At 41.9% G+C, this 26419-nt stretch overlaps 1 protein-coding gene across 1 annotated transcript in view; it reads right to left on the bottom strand.

Moving 5' to 3' along the window:
* LOC140734789 (cystine/glutamate transporter) overlaps nucleotides 1-26419 on the bottom strand; it is a 43396-nt gene that overhangs the window by 11212 nt on the left and 5765 nt on the right. Inside the window, exons 2-5 of the mRNA XM_073059304.1 lie at nucleotides 25119-25245; nucleotides 13221-13336; nucleotides 9860-9985; nucleotides 8149-8248 (exon numbers count right to left, since the gene is read on the bottom strand). Coding sequence (XP_072915405.1) covers nucleotides 8149-8248; nucleotides 9860-9985; nucleotides 13221-13336; nucleotides 25119-25245 — 469 coding nt within the window. The remainder of the gene's footprint in view (nucleotides 1-8148; nucleotides 8249-9859; nucleotides 9986-13220; nucleotides 13337-25118; nucleotides 25246-26419) is intronic.

Here is a 26419-nt window from a genome sequence, read left to right as displayed (position 1 = left end):
TGTGGAGGGGTGGCTACTGCACAGGACCGAAAGAAGCTGCAGAAGGTTGTAAATCTAGTCAGCTCCATCTTGGACACTAGCCTACAAAATACCCAGGACATCTTTAGGGAGCAGTGTCTCAGAAAGGCAGCATCCATTATTAAAGACCTTTTCTCACTGTTACCATCAGGTAGGAGGTACAGAAGCCTGAAGGCACACACTCAGCGATTCAGGAACAGCTTCTTCCCCTCTGCCATCCGATTCCTAAATGGACATTGAATCTTTGGACAATACCTCACTTTTTAAAAAATATACAGTATTTCTGTATTTGCACGTTTTTTAATCTATTCAATATATATAATTGATTTACTTGATTTATTTATTAGATTTATTTATTATTTTTATTTTATTTATTATTATTATTTTCTCTGCTAGATTATGTATTGCATTGAACTGCTGCTGCTGAGTTAACAAATTTTATGTCACGTGTCGGTGATAATAAACCTGATTCTGATTCTGATTTGCCTATTGTCACAATAGGTCTACAGTAGATGGAATCTCACTGGCTCTCCAATCGGCCTTGGATCACCTAGAGAACAGCAATACCTATTTTAGGCGGCTGTTTTATTGATAACAACTCAGTGTTCAACGCAATCATATCCTCAGTTCTTATCAACGGGGTCCAAAACCTGGGCTTCTGTACCTCACCCTGAAACTGAATCCTTGACTTCCCCATTTGTCAAAGACACAACTGTTGTTGGCAGAACTTCAAATGGTGAAGAGGAGGCGTTCAGGAGTGAGATAGATCAGCTGACTGAGTGGTGGCGCAATAAGAACCAATGTTAGTGAGGCCAAGGAATTGATGGTGGACTTCAAGAGGGGAAGTCGAGGCAGCACAAGACAGTCCTCATCGAGGGATCATCAGCGGAAAGGATGAGCAGTTCCAGCTTCCTGAGTGACAGCATCTCCGAAGATCTATCCTGACTCCACTATACTGATGCAATTACAAAGAAAGAACGACAGCGGCTATATTTCCTCAGGAGTCTGAGAACTTCTACAGATGTACTGTGGAGAGCATTCTGAATGGTTGCACCACCATCTGGTACGGAGGGGCCATTGCACAGGATCAGAAAAGGACTGCAGAGAGTTGTGAACTCAGCCAACTACACCATGGTCACTAGCCTTCCCAGCATCGAGGACATCTTCAAAAGGTGATACACCAAAAAAGTGGCATCCATCATTAAGGACCCACATCATGCAAGATGACCCTCCTCTCATTTCTGCCATCAAGGGAGAGGTACAGGAGCCTGGAGAGAGAGGGAGAGAAGAGAGAAGAGAGAGGAGAGGAGAAGAGAGGGGAAGAGAGGAGAAGAGAGGAGAAGAGAGGAGAAGAGAGGAGAAGAGAGGAGAAGAGAGGAGAAGAGAAGAGAAGAGAAGAGAAGAGAAGAGAAGAGAAGAGAAGAGAAGAGAAGAGAAGAGAAGAGAAGAGAAGAGAAGAGAAGAGAAGAGAAGAGGAGAAGAGAAGAGAAGAGAAGAGAAGAGAAGAGAGAGAGAGAGAGAGAGAGAGAGAGAGAGAGAGAGAGAGAGAGAGAGAGAGAGAGACACCACTTTAGGAACAGCTCTTCTACTCTGCCATCAGATTTCTGAATGGTCAATGAACCCATGAACACTACCTCAATATTTTATATGGCTCTCTTTTTGTACCACCAGTTCATTTATTTTAAATATATTTCTTATTGTAATTTTTAGTTTCTTAAATTATTATGTATTGCAACATATTGCTGCCACAAAACAACAAATTTCACATTTGCCAGTGAAATTAAACCTGATTCTGGACACCCAGACCAGTGCTTGATAGGCCAACTCGCAGAAGTCCGATGCAGGCAAATGGAATCTCAAATAACAATGAGTCAGAGTACAGGAAAGACATCCCTTCTTTTTAATTTGTTGAATTCAATGTTTTGCCCTTGCTGACAGGGAGTTATCTTCAAACTTTGTCATTCTGACGTCAGTCTTAGATAAATAGTTCTTAAAATATAACTAAAGAGATTAATCATTTTTCTTATTCAAACTGAATCAGCACTAAACTTTAATGTCAACAAATTCCCCCAGCTGATGTTCAATTGGTAAGTTATACTATAACAATTTGAACTTACATAACACCCCTAACGTAAATAACAAACGGTCCAAACCATATGTACAATAAAAATTGGCAACACAGGAAAAGTAGTTACGACTGAGTGTTTAATAGGATAGGCTGAAACTATAGTTAATTAATTGTAATGTGCAAGTTTGCTAAGGGCAGTCTCAAAGCTGTGGTGGGGCAGCAGGTAAGAATGGGGCATTCAAACAAAGAATTGCGGAAAGAACGGGCACCATTTTAGGAGGGATCCCAATCCTGAAGCATTTTGGATATGAAAGAGGTAGAGGTAGATCATGGTTCGCAAAGTTAGAATCTTGCACTGCACAGTGGAAGACAGTTGTGATGAGAGGTCAATCATCTCATTCCCAGGGCAGTGATCTTCGAGGCCCAACTATCTTCATTTGAATCATCAGTGAACCTGCCTCCTTTAAACAGTCAGACGAGAAGATATTCAGTCCATCTGTATCAGCTTAAATAGTGAAGCGGAACATGCCTATTTTCACAAGGTCATTCCTTAGATCAGGAAAATGATAAGTGACATGTAACATTCAGGCCACAATGTCCATGTCCAGTTGGAGAATGCCTTAACTCTCTCTCCTTGACTTGCTGTGGCATTAGTATCATCAGGTTCCCACTATGCTTCCATATTCTAACTGGGTACATTCCTGAATAAAAATGTAACTGAGCCAACCACAGAACCAACTGTGGCTGCAAACAAAAGTTTGGATCTCAGTGTTTGCCAGCAAGCGATTTACCTCCAGATTGTCTGAATCCTTTACACAATCCATAAAACACAAGTCAGGAGTGTCAGTGAATACTCACTACTTGCTTGAATGAGAGCAGTTTCAACAAAACTCAATGAAATTCAACACCATCCAGGACAATTTCAGCCTGCTTGATGGCATCCAACCCACAATTCAAAACGTTAATTCTGTCCATAACTGGAACTCAGTGGCTGCAGTGCGGCAGTAACTTGCCAAGTTACAGTCAAGGTGCAGGAGTAGGTCACCTGGCTCCTCAAGCCTGCCCTGTTATTCATAATGATCATAGATCGTTGGCCCTGAACCTCACTTCCTCACAGCTTTCAATCCCCCAATCCTTTAAAACACGTACCTACCACCTCTTTAAATACATTCAGTCAACCAGAACTCCGTATCCTCTGGGGTAGAAATGTGTAGAAATTCACCATGTGCTTGGAGAAGGAACTCCTAAATAGTTCAGTTTCAAATAACCATCACTATATCTTAGAAGTAAGTTCAAACTTTAAAGACATTCCTTAAGTGGCAACACCACGACATCTACTTTCTCACATCCCCTTAGGATCGGAAACATTTCAATTTCAATTCAGTCCTCTTTCTTCTAAATTCCAAGAATACATGGATATATAGTGTCAAGGACAAGGGAAGCAAGTGTATAGAAAGTGTATTACCACTCCTTCACTGATAAGGAATCAACATCAACAATGGTACTATGCAACTCAAATACCCACACTGGTTCAAGAAGGTGGCTCACTCCCATATTCTTAAAGTCAATTAACACTGGCCTTGCCAACAATGTCCAGTTCTTCCCAATGTAGTTCAGAGGCAATGCTTCAGACAAGTTCTGCATGAGCTGAATAACCAGCGGGCTTTAATATCAATGCTTAAATTTTGTTTGGTTAAAACAATTTAAGATAACTACAGCACCTAAAACATAAAGACAAAAAGAAACAAAAGCACATGAATTTTTAAATTATCAATTAAATAAATTGTAGTTAACTCAAATAATTAACAAGATACCTGAAACCTATCTGATTGCTTGGAAACCCTCCTCACCGCTGAGATGAATCAGCTGTTTATTCAGGGCCAGCTCCAACCTGCGGCAGGTTGGGCAAAAACATTTCCCAGCGACTGCCGTGACTCTGCAGGAGGCTGGTGCTCATGAGGCCGCACTGCAGTTGGAATTACCCCAGTGAGGGTCCCACAGGAAGCCTGGGGCTTTTGTATACATGTGAGTTGTTTTCAGAAATATTTTACATTATCAATCCACTGAAGTTGTCTGTTAGTACACATTGAAGATGATACTTTGTGGCTTCAATACTTTGTCCTGACAGCAACAGATTGGGAAGAATAGCACAGATGTCAATGAACTTTTGGTGCCCTTCAAGCTGTAGAAGGAACTTCTGAACACACACAAGAACATTATTTTGGACACTTTGACAAAACTTCACCAAAACTGTTTTCAACAATTATTCAAAAATTTCAACAACACTGGGTTAGTGCTGTGCTTTTCAATTCATAGGAATGACCAGAAGACCTTGAATGTTTAAGGAAAGAGATATGGTGGGGTGGCAGGTGGAGGGGTGGGAACGTCTTGCTCAGAACGAGGAATATGAGGAGAGAAAGAGTCTAAACCACAGTCACAGGAGAGAAGGCAAGAAGGGCGACATGAGCTATTTTTCCCCTGAGGAGGAGTGGCTATTGTGTGAGTGGGCCAATGCTAGAGTGGAAGGTTCAGGCTTTGGCTCACTGAGGCTTCAGCGAAGAGAGGCGGAGGCTATAGGTAGATTGATTCTTTATTTCCTTCTTTCCTTCTTTTACTTTCTTTCTTGTTAGAGCAGTGGGGATGCCAGGCAGGATAGTGAAATGCTCCTCTTGTCAGATGTGGGAAGGCAGGGAGGCCGCCAGAGTCCCTGATTACCACAACTGCAAGAAGTGCATCCAGCTGTAGCTTCTTACAGACGGTATTAAGGAATTGGAGCTGGAGCTGGATGAACTCTGGATCACTTGGGAGGATTGGGGGTTGATTGTCAGGTCATACAGAGAGGCAGGGTACATGTAACTGAGGGACCGTCGGAGGAGGACAGGTGATAACAAATGCAGAGTACACCTGTGGCCATTCCCCTTCATAACAGGTATACCACTTTGGATACTGTTGGAGGAGAGGTAATGACTTAGCAGAGGAAAATCACAGTGGTCAGGTCTCTGGCACTGAATCTGCCTCTGTGGCTCAGAAGGGAAGGGGGAAAAGAGGCAAGCTATAGTGATAGGGTATTCAATGGTTAGGAGAACAGATAGGAGGTTCTGTGGACAAGAATGAGATCCCTGGATGGTATGTTGCCTTCAAGGTGCCAAGGTCAAGGACATCTCAGATAGAGTCCATAGCATTCTTAAGTGGGAGGGTAGGCACCCAGAGATAGTGATCCACGTCGGTAACAACGACCTGGGTAGGAAGTGTGACAACATTCTACAAAGTGAGTTAGATGCTAAGTTAAAGGACAGGACCTCCAGGGTTATGATCTCTGGACTGCTACCAATGTGCCATGTTAGTGAGGCCAGAATAGGAAGAAAATACCATTTAACATTTGGCTAAGGAGATGGTGCAGGAGGCGGGCTTCATGATCTTTATGCTAACTTTGATGGAAGGTGGGACTTGTACTGGTGGGTCGGGTTGCACCTGAACTGGAGGGTAATTAATATCCATGTGGAAGGTTTGCTCGTGGTGCGTGGGACTTTAAACTAGAGTTGCATGGGATAGGAACCAAAGCGCCAGAGCAGATAGTGGAGCGTTATGGGAAAGATGGTATTAAGCCTACATACAAAGTCAGATTACAGCGGTGGATAAATCCCCAGGGCCTGACAAGGTGTCCCCTTGAACCCTGTGGAAGGTGAGGGCAGAAATTACCGGGGCCCGTGCAGATATTTAAAATGTTCTTAGCAATGGGCGAGATGCTGGGGGATTGGAGGATGGGTAATGTTATTCTGTTTTATTAAGAAAGGTTTTAAAAATAAGTTGAAAATTAAAGGTTGGTGAGTCTGACATCAGAAGTAGGTAAATTATTGGAAGGTATTCTAAGGGTCTGGATATACAAGTATTTGGATAGACTGGGACTGATTAGTGATAGTCAGCATGGCTTTGTGTATGCTAGGTCATGTCTAACCAATCTTACAGAGTTTTTTGAGGAAGTTATCAGGAAAGTTGATGAAGGCGAGGCAATGGATGTTGTCTACGTGGACTTTAGCGAAACCTTTGACAAAGTCCAAAAAGGTCAAGAAGGTTCAGTTGCTTGGCATTCAGCATGAGGTATTAAATTGGACTAGGCATTGGCTTTGTGGGAGAAGCCGGAGAGTGGTTGCCTCTCTGACTGGAGCATGTGACAAGGGAGTGCCTTAGGGATCAGTGCTGGGTCCATTGGTGTTCGTCGTATATGTCACCAATCTGGTGAATGATGTAGTAAACTGGATCAGTAAATTTGTGAATGACAAGATTGGGACCATAGTAAATAGTGAAGAAGGCCATCAAAGCTTGCAGCGGGATCTGGACCAGCTGGAAAAATGGGCTGAGAGATGGCAGATCAAATTTACTGTAGGCAAGTGCAAAGTGTTGTACTTTGGGAGGACCAGCCAGAGTAGGACTTACACAGTGAGTGGTAGGGCACTGAGGAGTGTGGTAGAACAGAGGGTTCTGGGAATACAGATACAAATTCCTTGAAAGTGTGTCACAGGTAGATAGGATTGTAAAGAGAGCTTTTGGCACATTGGCCTTCATAAATTAATGAGTACAGGAGTTGGGCTATTATGTTGAAGTTGTGTAAGATGTTGCTGAGGCCTAATTTGGAATATTGTGCGCATTTCTGGTCATCTACCTACAGGAAAGGTATCAATAAGATTGAAAGAGTGCAGAGAAAATTTACAAGGATATTTCCAGGACTTAAGGACCTGAGGGAAAGGTTGAACAGATTAGGACTTCATTCCCTAGAACATAGGAGAATGAGGGACAGTTTGACAGAGGTGTACAGAATTATGAGGGTTATAGATAGGGTAAATGCAAGCAGACTTTTTTCCTCTGAGGTTGGGTGGGACTACAGCTAGAGGTCATGGGTTAAGGGTGAAAGGTAAAAAGTTTAAGGGGAACATGAGGGGAAACTTCTTCACTCCGAGGGTGGTGAGAGTGTGGAACAACCTGCCAGCACAAGTGGTAAGCTTGATTTGAACATTTAAGAGAAGTTTGGATAGGTAATGGATGGTAGAGGTATGGAGGCCTACGGTCTCAGTGCAGGTCAATGGGAGTAGGCAGGGTGAGACTAGAACTCGAGTCATGGGCTAAGGGTGAAAGGGGAACTGTATGAGGAACATGAGAGGATGATTCTTCACTCAGAGGGTGGTGAGAGTGTGGAAAAAGCTGCCAGTGGAAGTGCTAGGCTCAGTTTTGATTTCAACATTTAAGAGAAATTTGGGATAGGTACATAGATGGGAGGGTATAGAGGACTATGGTCTGCTGCAGGTTGCTGGGACTAGGGAAATTAGTGTCCTGTGACCTCATAAGGTACAAAACATCCAACCCCCATCAGGATTCCTGTACCACGTGTGTCCTCTCCTTTGGTCTTTGGACCATTCTTTAACATATAAATGACTAGTCAACACGTTAAGTGCTAGTGGCTGTTAAGAGCTTACACCTAGTGTTCTGTTAAATTGGGTCAAGTCTGCAATTAAATGTCAGAACTCCAAACTTCTGATCAGTACTTCCAAACAAATTCAGATTATGCTAATCAGCGACGAAGACCAAAACTAGGCACTAAAATCTTAACTTTTAAATGGGCTAAATTTTAGAGCACTGTACCCATTTTATCTTTTTCATCTTTTGGCCAAAGTAACTTTCATATCCATTTTGACGTTTTGAAAAATGGTCATAATTAAGGTGCAGATCCTCTTTTGTATTAAAAGTACTTATTCTACATTAAAACTTAGTCTATGCAATGAAAACAGTGAGATTTTTTTTCCCGGAACTTTAGCTCCTTGTGTGTGGACCAGAACCACTGAGGAGATCCTGGAGTTTCACATCACCACAGTTGCCCTCTGAAGATAGTGCTTTTGGTATTCTATAGATTTGTGTCTCACTTTAAAAAGCTTACTACTGATGAACTTCATCAAGCTTAACTAGAAACAACAGGAAGAAAAACATTTAATTGAGTTATCCCTCAAAACTGTGAATATCAGTCTTCCCTTACTTTCCCTTGCACATGTAGAAAAGGGTCAGTGCTTACGTACCAGCCACTGTAAGCAAACATGCCTGAATAGAAGGCCAATGGAATTTTGTCTAGTGTGACTGAACTGCTGTTAAAAGCATGTTGAAAGTTTTCATTGCGACCTGTGAAAAGAGAAGCAGCACTCAATTCAAATTCATTGCTTTCAGTCTTCATAAACTATACCACGTTTTGGCTCAGCTGCTTCAAAATTCATTCATTTATCCAGAGATGCAGTGTGGTTAGAGGCTCTTCCGATTCTTCAGGTCACACCACCCTGCAACCCCCAACAACCCTGAATAAACCCTAACCTGATCTGGGACAAATTACAATGGGCAATTAACCTAGCTGGTATGTCTTTAAACTTTAGGGGGAAGCTGGAGAACCAGAGGAAAACCCACACATTCGACAGTGAGGATGTACAGGCTCCTTACAGAAGATGCCAGATTTGAACAAACTCCGGCATCTCGAACTATAATAGTGTCGCGCTGCTGATAGCAGTGCCAAATTTCATGTAATCACTGATATAATAAACACTTGTCCATTACATATTATAGGAAACTCTTAAGTGTTGCTTTTAAATTTATAGATTGAGGTACTTGGTCAGATGAAATTGAAATGGCCCATGCACAAATCTGGATTGTGGGTTACAGAATAGGATCATTCCATTCAATTATGTTGCCAATATATTAGTACAACAAAAAATAATTCAGTCTGCTTATTATTTGGAAATGAAGTGGGTTAAGTAGATTGCATAATGGTGACAAGTTATATAATTGGTCTTGATATACTGTAGGAACTGAAATGCATGAGTTTAGTAGGTGAAAGAACTGAAAGTTCTTTCTCTCGACCTCCCTAGTTCTATTTCCTCCTGTCAGAGGCTCTTTAAAAACTAATTTGTTTGATTGAGTTTTGTCCTTTGCCCCAGTTTATTTGTGGATTGGCATTACTTTGGTCGGATACAATTCTTTTGAAGCATTCTGGGATTTAAAAATGATTATTGTTGTTATTATTGTAGAGTGCTCTGGATAAATAAGGATAGATAAAACAAATGCTAACAATGTCTTTAAATTCAGGAGATGGTGTGGTACTTTGAAGATTGTTGCTAGGCAACGTGAGTAGGAAGTTGATTGAACAATTTATTTTTAAAAAGGGCAGAAAAGTTTTAAACTGATGTTTTGTAAAAACTGATGTCGCTATACTGTAAATTCTATTTATAAATATTGTATGTGGGATACGGTTTGGCATGGAACTTTGTGGCCTCTCCACCAGAGAACAGATGCATCATAACCTCGGCTAGGTAAAGGGTTTAGATATGAAGAAAAAGAACTTGGGGTCATAGGGATCAAAGAGGAGGAGATCTGATGCAGATTCTCAAACTCAGGGGAGATTTTGATAAATTGAGAACATTTCTTTCCATTAATTTGGTTGCTAGTAATTTGATCTAAATCTAAAGTTATCACATTGTAAAGGAAGTTAGGGGATTATTTCCATATTGGTTTGTTAGGGTACTTGACAGGTTTAATGAGATCAATGGTGGAAGAAACCCCCAAAACAGGTTTTCAAAGAAATCAAATAATTATTTAAAGTAAAACATTAAAGTGAATGCTGAAGGTTTAGAAGAATATGATTGGGCTGACAGGTCTTTCAGTGTACTTACACACGATGGCCTCCTTTTGCGTTGTAATTAGCGAGTGTAATTTTGTATTGTGAATCTATTCCTGGATAATTCATACCTTGGGACAAAGCAATTATCCCCGGAGTGATGATCAGTCCCAGTGCCACCAGTTTGGAGAGTGTGAGAAAGGTTTGAATTCGGGCAGTCCAATTCACACTCCACGAATTTATGCATATTACCAGAGCTGCAGTGACATTTTAAAAAACTTTGTTAGGTTTGTATTGAACATCAGATGAAAACAACTGTTCCTTTAGATTCCTTTCAAGGACAGCAAGGCTAGTACCCACTGGCTGCTCGAGCTGCCTTTCAGAGTGAGGTCACAGACCTGCACTTTGAACCATTGGAGAATCCAACAGAAATGTGACTATCAACGTATTGCTTATGAACCCGTAACATATTTCATATTTAATATTTCCTATTCGGGCCATCACATCTACATTGACTTACTGAACTTCTGTCCAAAGGATAACCCTTCATCCCCAGAACCCATCTAATAGCTCGTCTGCCCTGAATGTGACCGCGTTCATTGCGAACATGTCTCAGGGTTTGAGTTCCTCACACTTCGAGGGACAAACTATAAGCCTGTGACTTGGGTGTGCTGAGTTAATTTGTTGCACTAGTAGCCAGAATCCTAGGTCATTTATCCAGAAGCACAAGTTCAAATCCCACCTTGCCAGTTGTGGAATTCAAACTCAACTAATGATGTATATCGTAAATTAAAAGAGTAGGTGGCTTTGGTCGTGGTAGGTACTGAACTACCGAAGTTTTGTTAAAATTCTTCTGGTTAACTAAGCAGTTCAGAGAAGGAAATCTGCAGTCCTTACTTGGCCTGGCCTACATGTGAAACCAGTGTGCTTGCCTCTGTACTGATTCCTCGGCTTAGGGACAATTCATGCCGGGCTTTGGCAATCATATCTGTACTCTAAGTGAAAAAGTCATTGTCAACTGCATTGGTGCTGCTTCATGTACCCTTGCTGAGTTCACCAACTTCATCAACTTTATCACTAACTTCTACTGTGGCCTTAGATTTACTTCTTCCATTTCTCACATCTCTCCTTCCTTTCTTGATCCCTCTGTCTCCATCTCTGGGGACAAACTGTCTACTGACATTTATCATAAACTAACTAATTCCCACAGCTGTCTTGACAATATCTCTTCCCAACCTGTCTCCTGTAAGATGCAATTCCCTTTACTCAGTTCTTTCATCTCCACCACATCTGCTCCCAGGATGAGACTTTCCTTTCCAGAACATCAGGGCTGTCCTCCTCCTTCAAAGATCAGGGGTTTCCTTCCTCCTTCATTGATGCTGCCTCACCTACATCTCCTCCAATTCCTGGACATCCATCTTCAGTCCATCTTTGCACCATCTTCACAAGAGTAGAGTTCCTCTTGCTCCCACCTACCATCCCATGAGCAATGTTCCCTCTAATTTTTAACAGTCAGTGTGTGCAAAAATCTTAAGTTGTGCAAATTTTTTTCTGTGACAAAGTATGTGCGCACCGAATGCACACATAGCACAGTTTATGTAGGTTTACAAAATCTTTGACATGAAACTGCACAGAATAACAACAAAATAACATACATATTTAAGTCATTCAGTTATTTTTTTCTCTCTCCTGTCTTTGGCATTTACCCATTCTTTGTAAACTCTATCTAGACTAATAGAACTTCCATCCAATTGATAGCTTTTGATTCTCATTAACATATCCAAATGACATTCACCTAAACGGTTTCTCAGCTTGTTTTTGAGTTGATTCATTAGGCTAAAACCTTGCTCACAGTCTGCACTAGACGCAAGAAAGTTTCCCCCAATGTCCATCAACTGTGCAAGGTCGCAAAACTGTTCATTTTGGAGTACAAATGCCACTTTTGAGCAAAGTTTGAAATCAGTTTGGATTTAATTTTTCTTGCACAGAAAATTTGAAATCATTAAACAGTCTAACTATTACAGTATTTTCAGCTAGAAAATCATGATATTTTAGACATAAGGCATTAACTTGTTCATTGCCAAATGTGAAGTCACCATCTGCAATTGCGGAGAAATCAATCATCTATGGATGTTTTAATAATTTCCATAGATGCTGCTGGATCTGCTGAGTTCCTCCAGTATTTTGAATGTGTTGCCTCCATTATCTCTCTTTAAGTAAAATGCACTCAGTGTCCTTTCTATTAGGTACCTCCTGCATCTAATAAAGTGGTTAATGAATGCACGTTCGTGATCTGCTGCTGTAACCCATCAACTTCAAAGTTCAAGATGCTGTGAGTACAGAGATGCTCTTCTGCAAACTACAGTTGTAAGTTGTCGGCATTTGAGTTATTTTGTCTTCCTGTCAGCTTGAACCAACCTGCCCATTCTCTTCTGACCTCTCTCATTAACAAGGCGTTTTTGCCCACAAAACTGCCACTCACTGGATAGTTGTTGCTTTTCATACCATTCTCTGTAGACTCTAGAGACTGTTGTGTGTGAAAATCCCAGGAGATCAGAAGCTTCTGAGATACTCACACCACCCCATCTGGCACCAACAATCATTCCACAGTCAAAATCACTTAAATCACATTTCTTCCCCATTCTGATGCTTGTTCTCAAAAACAACTAAATCTCTTGATCGTGAAAGCATGCTTTTATGCACTGAGTCGCTGCCACATGATTGGCTGATTAGATATTTACATTTAAGAGCAGGTGTACCACTAGGTGTATTTTCTGCCCTATCATACAAATTACCAGGCATGCTCTGTCAAGGAAGTTTTTTTTGTTGCATTGTTAATTCTTCTGTTTTTTAATACATTAGTTTAGGAGCTTCAAGAATGTGCATTATTGGCAAAGAATCATTAATTGCTCTGTTTTTTTCATTGATACTGAAGAAAGAGAAGTTCCCGGACTTACAGACCCAAACATACCTGAGCACTGGATTTCCTCTATCCTTGTCCCTTGTCCAATAGTAGAATAAGGTGGGAATTCAATTTAGTCAAGATCCCTCCCATCCCTCATGGTTTTAGATAAGCAACTATTTCACTAACTGAGCGGCTTGGTGCCTAGGCTGGGGCCAGAGCTGCAAGAGTACAGTATGCTTTAACTATGTTCAAATTGCCCATGGACCACCCAACAATATATGTATTTTAATTTTATGTTATATTTCCCCTTTTCTCAAAATGAGCCCCATTCAGTGCAATTGATTAAAAATTTTTAAATGCCATTTATATTTTAAATAGCTGCTCTTTTACTGCCTCTAGCGATGTTTGTCATAATAAACATGTAACATCAGCTGAGAACAATGCAGCCCAAATTCTGGACCTCCACATAAAAGGAATTCCATTTCGGTACTGAAAAATAAGGGGAAATCTAAGGCTGTATCTTTTATTTAACCTTGTTACAGATGGATCACTCTTCTGAGACATTCATGCAAGATAACGTTACTTACAGACTCCACAAGCTGTGAGAAGTTTTACTGCCAAAAGTGGAGCTGGACAAGGGGCAAAGAACGGTTCAACAATGTAGCGTCCAAACGACAAGCCTACAACAGCAGTGACTGATGGTCTGTCAAAAGAAAAACATCTGTGAGTAAAACATCAATAAATGTTATTCATGAATTGAATGCAAGCTTTACAAAGAACAAGTGTGATCTGATTTGATGACAAAGGGGAGAGAACAAACTGCATTCCTTTTTTAATTATATGGTTCAGCTTTGTGAGTTTTCGTAATTGAGATACACATGTAGTCAAGGAATCATGGAAGTTGGAGATAACAAGAACTGCATTTAAAACTGAACATTAGCCATTATAAATTAGCACTGAAGTTTGTGAAAATCATCCTTACCACATAAATTCTTCCTCTCTCAGAGAATTTTCATTTTAAATAATAACTTTGAAACCTGCAAAGTAATCTACAGGAGATAAGATCTGTCCAACACAACCCACCTAAATCCAGCAGCAAGAAACATTGTGGTCGAGGAACTCAGCAGGTCAAGGAGTATGTTTCTCTTATGTCTCTACCAGTCTGTCGAAATTACTGTACATATATAAATTAGATGTATCTCACTGTCTCTTGGTCTATCTTTCCTCACCATCTTGTTTGGCGATGTTCTGCCATCTCATTCAGTGTGTAACCATCGTTTTGATCTCTTACACCATCTTACTACTATAGCCGATAGGAACTACTTTCCTTGGACTAGTTCCAAAACTAAAATGAAATGTGAGGGAGGGAAATGCCAGGCAGAACAACTCAAAATTTGGGAGGTAAAAGGGACAGTTGTTTGGAAGAACTCATTCTCCATTAACCTGTATGGGTGAAATAGTGATTGGAGCAGGTTGGGGATGGGGCTGAGGGGTACTATATTAAGGAAGGGGGAAAAGAATTGACCAGAATCTTAGTTCCATCTTTGAAGCGTCCTGTAAAAATATTCTCTGTCTGTTGGAGTATTAGCTGCTTTGCACTGGGTTTATTCCAGGAGACCAAAAGGAGAATCTCTTTTATCTTTCTGTCTTTAGATTATAAATGAATCAAGAATGCCAGCAGTATTCTTTTGGTGCTGTCAATAAATATATTGCCTTAGCCATGAATGTCAGTAGCTGGGAATGAAAGTGTTTGTAGATTTTCTGCTGTGGCCATCTTCACTTGTCTGAAGGAAATTAGAGATGATCCTCATGCAGCCATCAGGCACAAGAGAACCAGCCAGGAGCATTCCATAATACCATAAGACATAGGAGCAGAATTAGGCCATTCAGCCCATCGAGTCTGCTCCACCATTTCATCATGGATGATCCCAGATCCCACTCAACCCCATACATCTGCCTTCTTGTCATATCCTTTCATGCCTCGACCGATCAGGAAACCATCAACTTCCGCCTTAAATATACCCACAGTCTTGGCCTCCACCGCAGTCTGTGGCAGAGCATTCCACAGATTCACTACTCTCCAGCTAAAAAAATTCCTCCTTGTTCTGTTCTAAAGGGTCGCCCCTCAATTTTGAGGCTGTGCCCTCTAATTCTGGATATACCTACCAAAGGAAACATCCTCTCCACATCCACCCTATCTAGTCCTTTCAACATTCGGTAGGTTTCAATGAGATCCCCCCCACGTTCTTCTAAATTCCAGTGAGTACAGGCCCAAAGCTGCCAAATTCTCCTTATACATTAACCTTTTCATTCCTGGAATCACTCCGTGAACCTCCTCTGGACTCTCTCCAATGACAATACATCCTTTCTGAGATACAGGGCCCAAAACTGTCGACAATACTTCAAGTATGGCCTGACTAGTGTCTTATAAAGGCTCAGCATTATCTCCTTGCTTTTAAATTCTATTCCCCTTGAAATAAATGCCAGCACTGCATTTGCCCTCTTTACCATTCATTAAGTGAAAAGATTTAATTCCATCAACATTCACCACAACGTGATCAGCAGGGTTTCTTTATCAGACAACAATCACACTTTTCTACCACTCTGCCTCAGTACTTACCCAGGGACAAACACTCTCCAGCTGGCCTCCTGCCACTGGAGACATAGAGGCTTTAATGGACTCCATACAAAAACATGTTCAGCGATCATTTGAGGCGTCTAATGCATTGAGATTGGTAAACTGGCACCTCTTGCTCATTACAGACATGTTTGGCAAGCTCAGTGTGTTGTTCTCTGGCATCAGCAGGAGTCCAATTTATGATTGCGCAGTTAAAAATCATCTACTCTAAAAGCTGAATTTGGAGTTTGGACCGTGTAGTTAAGTTGCTCCTAGCCAGCCTGATTAGAGAGGGGCTGTTGATCCCACTCCACTTACCTCCTCCTCCACATTTCAGCATCTCCGCATGCACTCATTATACAGCTGGTGCGAGGCTGGACCCTGAGCCCTCGTGACACTAAGATCATGCAGCATAGAGCAAGCTATCAACATCTTGACACCTACTATCCTGATTCCCCATTCGCCAATGATTTCACATCTTGCCTTTCCTCTGATAGAGCACCTCAGCATCCTCTTGACTGTGATACCAAAACAAAGGCTAGCATAACATTAACTTCCCAAACAGGACAAATATATCAAAATGTCACGACTTGCACACAACTTGCAGCCTACTGCTGCAATAGATCCACAACAGACGCAATCTGCCTTGGTGCATCTAGACAACAGTAAAACATACACCAGGCTGCTTCGAGATCAATACCATCATCCCCCTCAATATTAATTTCCAAGCTTCTAAATCTAAGCCTTTGTGCCTCCCTTTGCAACTAGATCCTCAACTTTCTTTCCAGGAGACCACAGTGGTAATACCATCTCCTCTTCACTGAGAATCAACACAGGCACACCGCAGGGATGTGTGCTTTGCCCACTTTTCTACTCTCTCTACTTGGGACTGTGTAGCTACGCAGAGCTCAAGTGTCAATTACAAGTCTGCAGATGACACCACTGTTGTTGACAGAATCTCCGATTGCGCTGAAGACGTATGTAAGAGAGGGATAAATCAGTTGGTTGAGTGGTGCTGCACCAATAGCCTTGAACATAAGAACATAACAGCGTGAGTAGGCCATCCGGCCCATCGATTCTGCTCCGCCATTCAATAAGGTCATGACTGATCTGACCATGGACTCATCTCCACCTATCTGCCTGTTCCCCATCACTCTTAATTCTCCTACAGTGAAAAAATCTATCCAACCTTGTCTTAAATATATTTACTGTGGTAGCCTCCACTGCTTCATTGGGTAGAGAATTCCACAGATTCACCACTCTCTGGGAAAAGCAGTTCCTCCTCATCTCCATCCTAAATCTACTTGCTAGAGTGATTTTTGGGTTTAGGTCATTTACATTTAGCAAATGGCTTTGGCTACCAGTCTTTTGCCTTTGAATGTGTATTGTGGATTTTATCTGGAGCGCAGGTCTGAACAATGGGTTCCTAAAAGCTGTGAATCTCAGACCAGTCAATGCTAATTAAAATTCACTCCGATGTCTATGGTATGCGTACAAAGAGGGAGGTGTGAAGTTCGTATGTAGTTTCAAAAGAAAGCATTGTCTGTACTTTGTAAATATGGAGTTATCCTTTGTGTTTGGCCCCACGTTGGGCCAGCAGACCTTTCCACCAAAAGCGTCTCTGTATGATGCCTGCTGTACCTTGTTTTGTCAAATAAAGAAGCTGCTTTGTATCTACCAGTAACTTACTCTGGCAATTTAATTCATGCAACAAGACTACTCCCCCTAATCTTGAGGCTATGTCTCCTAGTTCTTATCTCACTTCCCAGTGGAAACAACTTTCCTGCCTCTATCTTATCTATCCATTTCATAATTTTATATGTTTCTATAAGATCTCCTCTCATTCTTCTGAATTCCAGCGAGTACAGTCCCAGGTGATTCAATCTCTTCTCATAGTCTAACCCCCTCATCTCTGGAATCGACCGAGTGAACCTCCTCTGCACCACCTCCAAAGCCAGTATATCCATCCTCAAGTAAGGGACTCAGAATCTGCAAGACTTCGAGGAAGAGGAACATGCATCAGACCTCACTGAGGGGTGAACAGTAGAAAGGGGTGAGCAACTTTACGTTCCAAGCTGTCTATATCTCAGAGGACCTACCCTGAGCCCAGCACATTGATGCAATCATGAAGAAGGCACGCCAGTAGCTCTGCTTGATTCGGAGTTTGAGTAGGTTTGCAAATTTCTGTCAATGTACAGTCGAGAGCATTCTGACTGGTGGCATCGCAGCCGGGCATGGAACCTCCGCAACACAGGATGACAACAAGCTGCAGTGAGGTGCAGACACAGCCAGCTCCAACACGGATGCAACCCTCCCCACTGTCAAGAAACAGTGCCTCAGGAAGATGGCATCCATCTCTAAGGTCTCTCATCATCCAGGACATGTCCCCTTCTCGTACTACCATCAGGGAGGTGGTGCAGGAGCCTAAAGACCCACCTCTTAGGTCAGAATGGTAGTGCAGTGGTTAGTGTCACACCATTGCAGCATCAGCGATTGCCGATCAGAGTTCATTTCCTGTCACTCTCTGTAAGGAATTGGTACATTCTCCTTGTGACCACATGGGCTCCAGCTTTCTCACACAAGGTTAGGGTTAGAGAGTGTGGGCATGATGGGTTGGCACCAGAAGTGCGGCGACACTTGTGGGCTGCCAGGCACGGTCATCACAAACGATGCATTTCACTGTATGTCTTGATGTACATGTGACAAATAAAGGTGTTCTGATCTAATCTCAATGATTTAGAGCAGTTCCTTTCCTCTGTGCCATCAGATTTCCAAATAGTCCTTGACTCCATGGATGCTACTTTGCTATTTCTTCTTTTTTTCATAGTAATTTATAATTACTATTAAATCATAGTAATTTCATAGTAATCTTCTATAGTAAATTTGTAGTAATTTTATGTACTTCTGCCACAACAAATCTTATGTCATATAAATCAGTGATAATAAACCTTATTCTGATTGTACATTGACATTAGTTAATTAACAGTGTATTTGTTGAGCACCACTCTGCCATATCAAAGTCAAAGTCCTGTCCCGAGCCTTTGTGGCTCATATGCCGGTTTCTGTGGCGTGAAGCGACTGAGAGTACGAGACATTCCCCCCTCCCCCCGGATAGGACGCCAGTCTATCGCGAGGTTGACCCCCAGCATCTTTTGCCGGTACCCATCTTTCAGCTGGGTAGACTGGAGCCTTGTGTGGTTAAGTGCCTTGCTCAAGGACACACACGCTACCTCGGCTGGGCTCGAACTCACAACCTTCAGGTCACTAATCAAACACCCTAACCACTTGGCCACGCACCACAAAGTCTACCATGTGCCCAGCCTATATTGTGCACCTATAGCACACTACCCAGCAGCAACAGCAATACACTGTTAAACGTCAGACCAGCCTCGCCCAGCTCCGGAAGCATAGCTTTGGAAAATGGCTAAAGTTATGCAGAGGCATTGGCAGATCCATGAAATATTGTTATTCTCCTGAGGGAGAGTGCAGCAGAACCACTGGCACTCCGACGCTTCTCCCGGCGAGCTCGGCAGCAGATTCACGGAGGATTGAAGTGGTTGGCTTTATCAGATTTCATGTGGCACATTTGTTGTACCTTCATGTGCACATCTTCACCAATGAGTCAAGAAACAGGTCACCTGGATACATTTCTCACTGTCCAGTGTACACCCTCCTGTTGCCAGTGTCATTCGAATACAATTGACATGGTGAAAGAAGGCATTATGTTGTCAGGATACCAAATAATAACTTGCAAGAAGTGCTGTGAATAATGGAAAGAACTGTTCATTCAGACTTTTTGTATAAAGGCTACTTTGCAAGTGTAGAAGAAAAGCAGTTAAACTGTGAAACCTAAGCAAATGAAGTGTTACATCCATCATCATGAAGTGTTTCGAGAGGCTTGTCATGAGGCATATCAAGACCCTACTGCCCCCCTCACTGGACCCCCTGCAGATTGCGTACCGTCCCAACCGCTCAACAGATGACGCCATTGCCACCACCCTCCACCTGGCCCTACCCCACCTGGACAAAAAAGACACATACGTTTGGATGCTGTTCATAGACTTCAGTTCAGCATTCAACACAATCATCCCTCAGAAACTGATTGGAAAGCTGAGCCTACTGGGTCTGAACACCTCCCTCTGCAACTGGATCCTAGACTTCCTGACTGGGAGACCTCAGTAAGTCCAGATCGGAAGCAGCATCTCCAACACCATCACACTGAGCACAGGGGTTCCCCAGGGTTGCGTGCTCAGTCCACTGCTGTTCACTCTGCTGACCCACGACTGTGCTGCAACACACAGCTCGAACCATATCATCAAGTTCACCGATGACACGACCTTGGTGGGTCTCATCAGCAAGAACGATGAGTCAGCTTACAGAGAGGAGGTGCAGTGGCTAACGGACTGGTGCAAAGCCAACAACCTGTCTCTTAATGTGAACAAAACAAAAGAGATGGTTGTTGACTTCAGGAGGGCATGGAGCGACCACTCCCCGCTGAACATCGACAGTTCCTCGGTAGAGATCGTAAAGAGCCCTAAATTTCTTGGTGTTCACCTGACAGAGAATCTCACCTGGTCCCTCAACACCAGCTCCATAGCAAAGAAAGCCCAGCAGCATCTCTACTTTTTGCGAAGGCTGAGGAAAGTCAATCTCCCACCCCCAATCCTCATCACATCCTACAGGGGTCGTATTAAGAGCATCCTGAGCAGCTGCATCACTGCCTGGTTCAGAAATTGCACCATCTCGGATCGCAAGACCCTGCAGCGGATAGTGAGGTCAGCTGAGAAGATCATCGGGGTCTCTCTTCCCGCCATCACGGACATTTACACTACACGCTGCGTCCGCAAAGGAAACAGCATTATGAAGGACCCCATGCACCCCTCATAAAATCTCTTCTTCCTCCTGCCACCCGGGAAAAGGCTCCGAAGTATTCAGGCTGTCACAACCAGACTATGTAACAGTTTCTTCCCCCAAGCTATCAGACTCCTCAATACCCGAAGCCTGGACTGACACCTTGCCCTACTGTCCTGTTTATTATTTATTGTAATGCCTGCACTGTTTTTGTGCACTTTATGCAGTCCTGTGTAGGTCTGTAGTCTAGTATAGCTTTCTCTGTGTTGTTTTTTTATTACGTAGTTCAGTCTAGTTTTTTGTACTGTGTCATGTAACACCATGGTCCTGAAAAACGTTGTCTCATTTTTACTATGCACTGTACCAGCAGTTATGGTCGAAATGACAATAAAAGTGACTTGACTTGACTTGAAATGCTGAACATGCATTATCTATGGCATTAAACTGTGACTCATCTGCTTGCATCTTCGGAAACAGCTCTATTTCTATCTTTGATATCTCTTCTTTTTCCTTTTCAAGGTTCTTTTGAAGACCCTGACCTGGAGTTACCCTCTGACCTTGGTTCTTTGTGGGAATGGGGCCTGCTCTCAAGGCTTCACGACCAGCTGCTTTTCGATATCCCAAGGACACGGCCTGGAAGACTAGTGCACCTTCAGGGTGCCGGATTTTCATGGCTCTGGAGACGGGCTGATTCAAGGCCGGTGCCCCTGACTGCGGTGTTGTGGGAGAACACGGAACATCAGGAGCAGCGGGTTAGCTGCTGGCTGTGTGTCTGGAGACCTGAGCCTTTCCGGGGCTGGATCTCTGGCTGCAGAGCTTGGTAAAAGTGACGCAACGGACTTTTAACACCATAAATCAGTGAGTTGCTTGTTATGTCTCCCCTCTCGCTGTGAAACGGGGACACCTCTTTTTCCCTTATTAGGGAGAGAGGGAGAGAGATCCTGAGGTATGTCGAATACCAGGTGAACGCGTAGTCTTTGGGGCACTGCGAGTCTGTGTATTTATCGATGCTTTGCTGCATGCTTGAGAGCTCGTTGGGGTGCACTGTTGCTTTTTTGCTGATGGGGGGTTGTTGCCTTGCTGCTGTTTGTGCATGGGAGGGGGAACTGAGGGGGGCTTTGGGGTTCTAACGTTTAACTGTCATTCATTCTTTGGGGCACACTTCTGTTTTCGTGGATGTTTGTGAAGAAAAAGAATTTCAGGATGTATATTGTAATCATTTCTCTGACATAAATGCACCTATTGAATCTCCAATGCTCAATGGTGGGACAACCTTATCTGTGATTTGAATAGACAAATAAAAAGCAAGAACACACCTAGAGCAAAAGAGACATGGGAGCCATGCAAGGCAGCATGAAACGACAGGGAATGGAAGGCAGGAGAAGAAGTTTGAGGAGAGAAGGTAATCTGTGATAGATAACACTGGCAATGCCACAAGGACAAGCTCTTTTATCTTTAGGTCACAGATGGATCGAAAATTCAGCGGTGTACTGTCTGGTGCTGTCAATGATTTTTTTCTATTTTTGATTTCTCCCGAGCTGAGGAGGGAAAGGAACATAAGAACTTAAGAAGTGGAAGAAGGGTTATGGCATTCATTCCTTCAGCCATGATCATCACAGCTCATCATCTGCCTCAACATTTTCTTGGCTTATCCACATAGCCTTCAATTAATTTAGGGTCCAGATATCTACTGACCCCTGTTCTGAGTGCAGTTGATGGCCAATTCTCCTGAGTCCTCCAGGTGAACAATTCTAACAATTTATTATTCCTGAAGTGAAGAAATTTCTCTTTATTTTCAGTTTTAAATGGCTAGCACTTACTCTGAGATTATGACCACTACTTCTGTATCTCCTATTCTTCCCGTATCTACTCTGATGATCCCTCTAAAAATGATACATGTTTTATTGAGGTCATGTCTCATTCTTTTAAATTTTAAAGAATAAAGGCCTAATCCACTCAGAATCTCCTGATATAAGATTCACCAGTGTGGTTGTCATCCCCTGCAAGCAGACAGCTGAATCTTTGCAAACTCTCTCAGCAGCAAGCATGTTCCTTTTCTTCCGCAAGAAGACCGATACTTTATACCATTGCCTGGTGTGTCCCTAAGTGATTTCATATTGCCTAGGTAAAATTAACCATTGCATTACTATGAAATATTAAATGTGAAAGCACCAATTCAGTAATTATATCTCTGAAATGAATGATGCAAAGTAAGATAAAGATCCAAAACTAATTTAGCTGCTGACCAGTCTCTCCCAGACAATAAGTATTCAATCCCTATACTGTAATCACTTCCTCAAAACATCTCATTTCACTAGTTGTCTACTTACTCTCAAATCAGTAAAGTTGCCTCTACTTCATTAGGAGTTTGCAAAGATTCAACATGATATCTAAAACTTTCACAAATTTCTATAGATGTGTGGCAGAGAGTATATTGACTGGCTCCATCACAGCTTGTTGTGGAAACACCAGTACCCCTAAATGGGAAATCCTACAACAAGTAGTGGATGCACCCAGTCCATCACAGGAAAACCCTTCCCCACCACTGATCGCAGGAAAGCACATCCATCATCAAAGACACCCCACCACCCAGACCATACTCTCTTCTCACTGCTGCCATCAGATAGAAGGTACAAGACCCTCAGGAATCTCACTACCAGGTTCAGGAACACTTATTGCCCTTCAACCATTAGGCTCTTGAACCACAAACATGAGGAAATCTGCAGGTGCTGGAAATTCAAGCAATGCACACAAAATGCTGGTGGAACGCAGCAAGCCAGGCAGCATCTATAGGAAGAAGCACTGTCAACGTCTCGGCCTGCTGCGTTCCACCAGCATTTTGTGTGTGAGGCTCTTGAACTAGATGGGATAACTTCTCTCAACTTCATTTGCCCCATCACTGAACTGTTCCCACAACTGCTCTCACTTTCAAGGACTCTTCATCTCATGGTCTTGATATTTATTGCTTATGTATTGACTTTCTTTCTTTCTTTTTGTCTCTGCAGTCTGTTGTCTTTTTCAGACTGGTTTCTCGCCCTGTTGGTGTGATCTTTCATTGATTCTGTTTTGTTTATTGGATTTATTGCGTATGCTTGCAAGAAAATGAATCTCAGTTTGTAAATGGTGACATAGATATACCTTGATAATAAATTTACTTTGAACTTGAACTTTGACATTTAAGCCTCATTTTAAAATTTCTACAATGGTCATATTGCAACAGGATAATGAAGGAGTAGAATTTTTTTCAATCGCTCTCTCTCCCTCTCCCTTACTCATATGTAGTGGTTAGAAAGTGGTAAGAGTCCCGTCTGTGTGAAATTTGTACATTCTCTCTGTGACTGCATGTTTCTCTTGGGTTCTCCGGTTTCCTGACTTCTCAAAGATGTGCAGGTTGGTAGGTTAATCGGGCACTGTGAATTTGTAAATTTCCCTTTAGTGTAGTGAACAGCAGAAGCTGAACAAGTACTGTGGGGAGAATAACTGAGATTAGTGTAAATAGGCAACACAAACTGTCCAGCTCACGACTGGAAGGAAGTTGTCCAAGTTTTTCAGCTGACTCTCTGCTGAGCCAGTGGGAAGTGTAGGTCTCCTGTTTAACCCTGTAAAGTATGTTCGATGACCTGCATCTTTCACTAATAAAAGAAAGTTTCCAGCAAATTGATTGACTCCACACAGTCTCACTCCAGGATTCCCAGGAATATATAAAAGGATTAAAGATGGGTAAGCAATCAGAGATACAATCTTTCATACCATGGACTTTGAAATCATCAGCTTCATGAAACTGAGGTGCATGTCAATTAGAAGATTCCTCTAATCTTTCCTGACTCATGAATCGACTCAGAAGGAAACCAGGTGAAGGTGATCTGTGCTGATGTGGAGGCTAAGAAGATCTGTTCATTTTTGGGCTTATATTGAGCAAATTTTTAGCCTGATCTAACACAACCTGGATGAAGCATTAAGCTCCTTCCAGCATGCTTCAGAAAAGAGGCCATTGAGATTCTTGACAATTGGTAAAACTCTCAGGAATTTGCTTAAGTGCTTAAAAGATTGTACTTAATAACAAAGCACTCTGATTAACGTTAGCCTTCACACTTGAAAACAGTGAAGACAGTGATTCTTATAAACACAATTAAATTCAGAGATTATTCATCCATTTTCTGGAAAGTGTCCATTAACAATGCAACAGCACTTCATACCCTTAGACAGTTATAAGGGATTGAAAGGAAATTGGAGTTAGAAAGGGGAGGAGGCAAGGCTAAGCAAGCAAGAGCAAGAGAACAGGTTAAGGCCCATTACCTGGATCTTAGTAGATCATCTTCAGATAGGTTCTACTGCTACTTCTGCCGCTGCTGTGTCTCTAAATCAATGTGGATAGCCAGAGTGAAAGGGATGGGGTTCTGGCACTGGGTGTCAGGTATCCAGAAGCAGAGCTGGTGTTTGGAGATGAGTGGACATGGGCTTCTAGCACTGGGATTTGTGGAGAGGTGAGTGGGAATCTCAGGCAATTTGACATACTAGGCGCCATTTTTGCAAGACTCTTTTTCAAAAAATCTCTGGTGTGATTTTTTTCCAGTTTGCAAAAAACAAAGCAAACATTTATGAAGAAAATACTTTGATTTGCAAACACATGAATTGCAATTAACTGATAGAACAAGGCACTGTCCATATGTTTTCTAATATTTTGATCCTGGTAAGGATATTTCATTCAACTAAAATTTTTATTTCAGCTCTAATGAATTTTCATTGACATGAAATATTAATTTTCTCTCTGCACAGTTATATTGTTTCCTGTATTTCTTGCTTTTATTTCAGACACCCAATATCCACTTTAGTCAGCTTTTCAACATAATTCTAATACATAATGGTAGTGTAGCATAAATAAGTCTTTAATATAATGCTTATGCTAAACGAATTGGAGCTAACTGAGCTTGTTTATTTGAAGGTCTGTCTGTTAGGGATCTGCAAACTTCATTTGGCGGAAAGTTCAAGATCGATAGTAATGATCATTGTACTCTACCTGATTATGATGATTTCACTCCATAATCGAAGGAAGGCTGGAAGTGGGCCCAAAGTCTCCAGTATATAGACATAGTGACCACCAGATTTCTTAATGCTTGTTCCAAGTTCTGCATATGATAGAGCTCCTGGTACCCAAGGAGACAGATAAAATGTCTTAAAGCATTGGCATATTTCACTTTAAATTCTTCAATTTACTTATCAGTATTCATTCGTCCTTATTTGCAGTCCTTGGGATTTTTGTCTCTGATATTTATGGAATGAGAAATTGTTGATATCCTGCATTATTACTACTCTCTTACTTTCTCCAACTTCATGGCCATTTTATTAAATGGTCAAAAGGAACAAAGCAAGTTAACTCTTCCAGTGTATGCACCAGTCAATGAATTGATGTTTGGCTACTGAACAGATTTCAAACAATTATCCTGCCTCCTATTCTTCAATGCTTTTGTTAAAAGATCCAAAATTTGTTATCTTCTATCCTCAAGATCTCATACTAAAAATAGATGGAGGGTATCTTGGGGAGTGGGGATGAGCTGACAGAAATTTTCAAGACATTGAGTGGACTTATTAAAGTCAATAGAAGGAGCCATTCTACTGTGTCACTTTGCTGTTATTACAACATCACTAGCTTGCACGTTATCATTTTAAGTATGCCTTCTGGCATTTCTCGTTGAATAACATTTGACCCATTCTTCCTAATGATGGTCGCATTTCCAGGCAATGATCTTATTATTCTTGGTGATGTATGTTTCTGCTATTGTTGCTGGACCACTTCATAACACAATGCCCAGTTTGGGTTAGCAGATCTATTCTGAGTCTATCCCATTTAACATGCTGTACTTGTAATGTCACATAGCATCATGGATGGTGTCTGCGTGGTGAAGGGATTTTGTCTCCACAGGAATGTGCAGAACTCACTTCTAGCAAAGCTGCAACGGACAAATGCACCAGACAAAGATCGGTTAGTAATCAGAATCAGAATCAGGTTTATTATCACAGGTATGTGACATGAAATTTTGCTAACTTAGCAGCAACATTTCAATGCAATACATAATCTAGAAGAGAGAATAAATAAATAAATAAACAAATAAGTAAATCGATTTCAGTATATGTATATTGAATAGATTAAAATCATGCAATAACAGAAATACTACATATTTTTAAAAAGTGGGGTAGTGTCCAAGGTTTCAATGTGCATTTAGGAATCGGATGGCAGCGGGGAAGAAGCTGATCCTGAATTGCTGAGTGTGTGCCTTTGTGATTCTGTACCTCCTACCTGATGGTGACAGTGAGAACCTC

The sequence above is a fragment of the Hemitrygon akajei genome, chromosome 10, assembly GCF_048418815.1.
Source record: "Hemitrygon akajei chromosome 10, sHemAka1.3, whole genome shotgun sequence".
Taxonomy (NCBI): domain Eukaryota; kingdom Metazoa; phylum Chordata; class Chondrichthyes; order Myliobatiformes; family Dasyatidae; genus Hemitrygon; species Hemitrygon akajei.
Note: the sequence above shows the minus strand (reverse complement) of the source record. Positions and strands in the feature narration are given on the sequence as shown.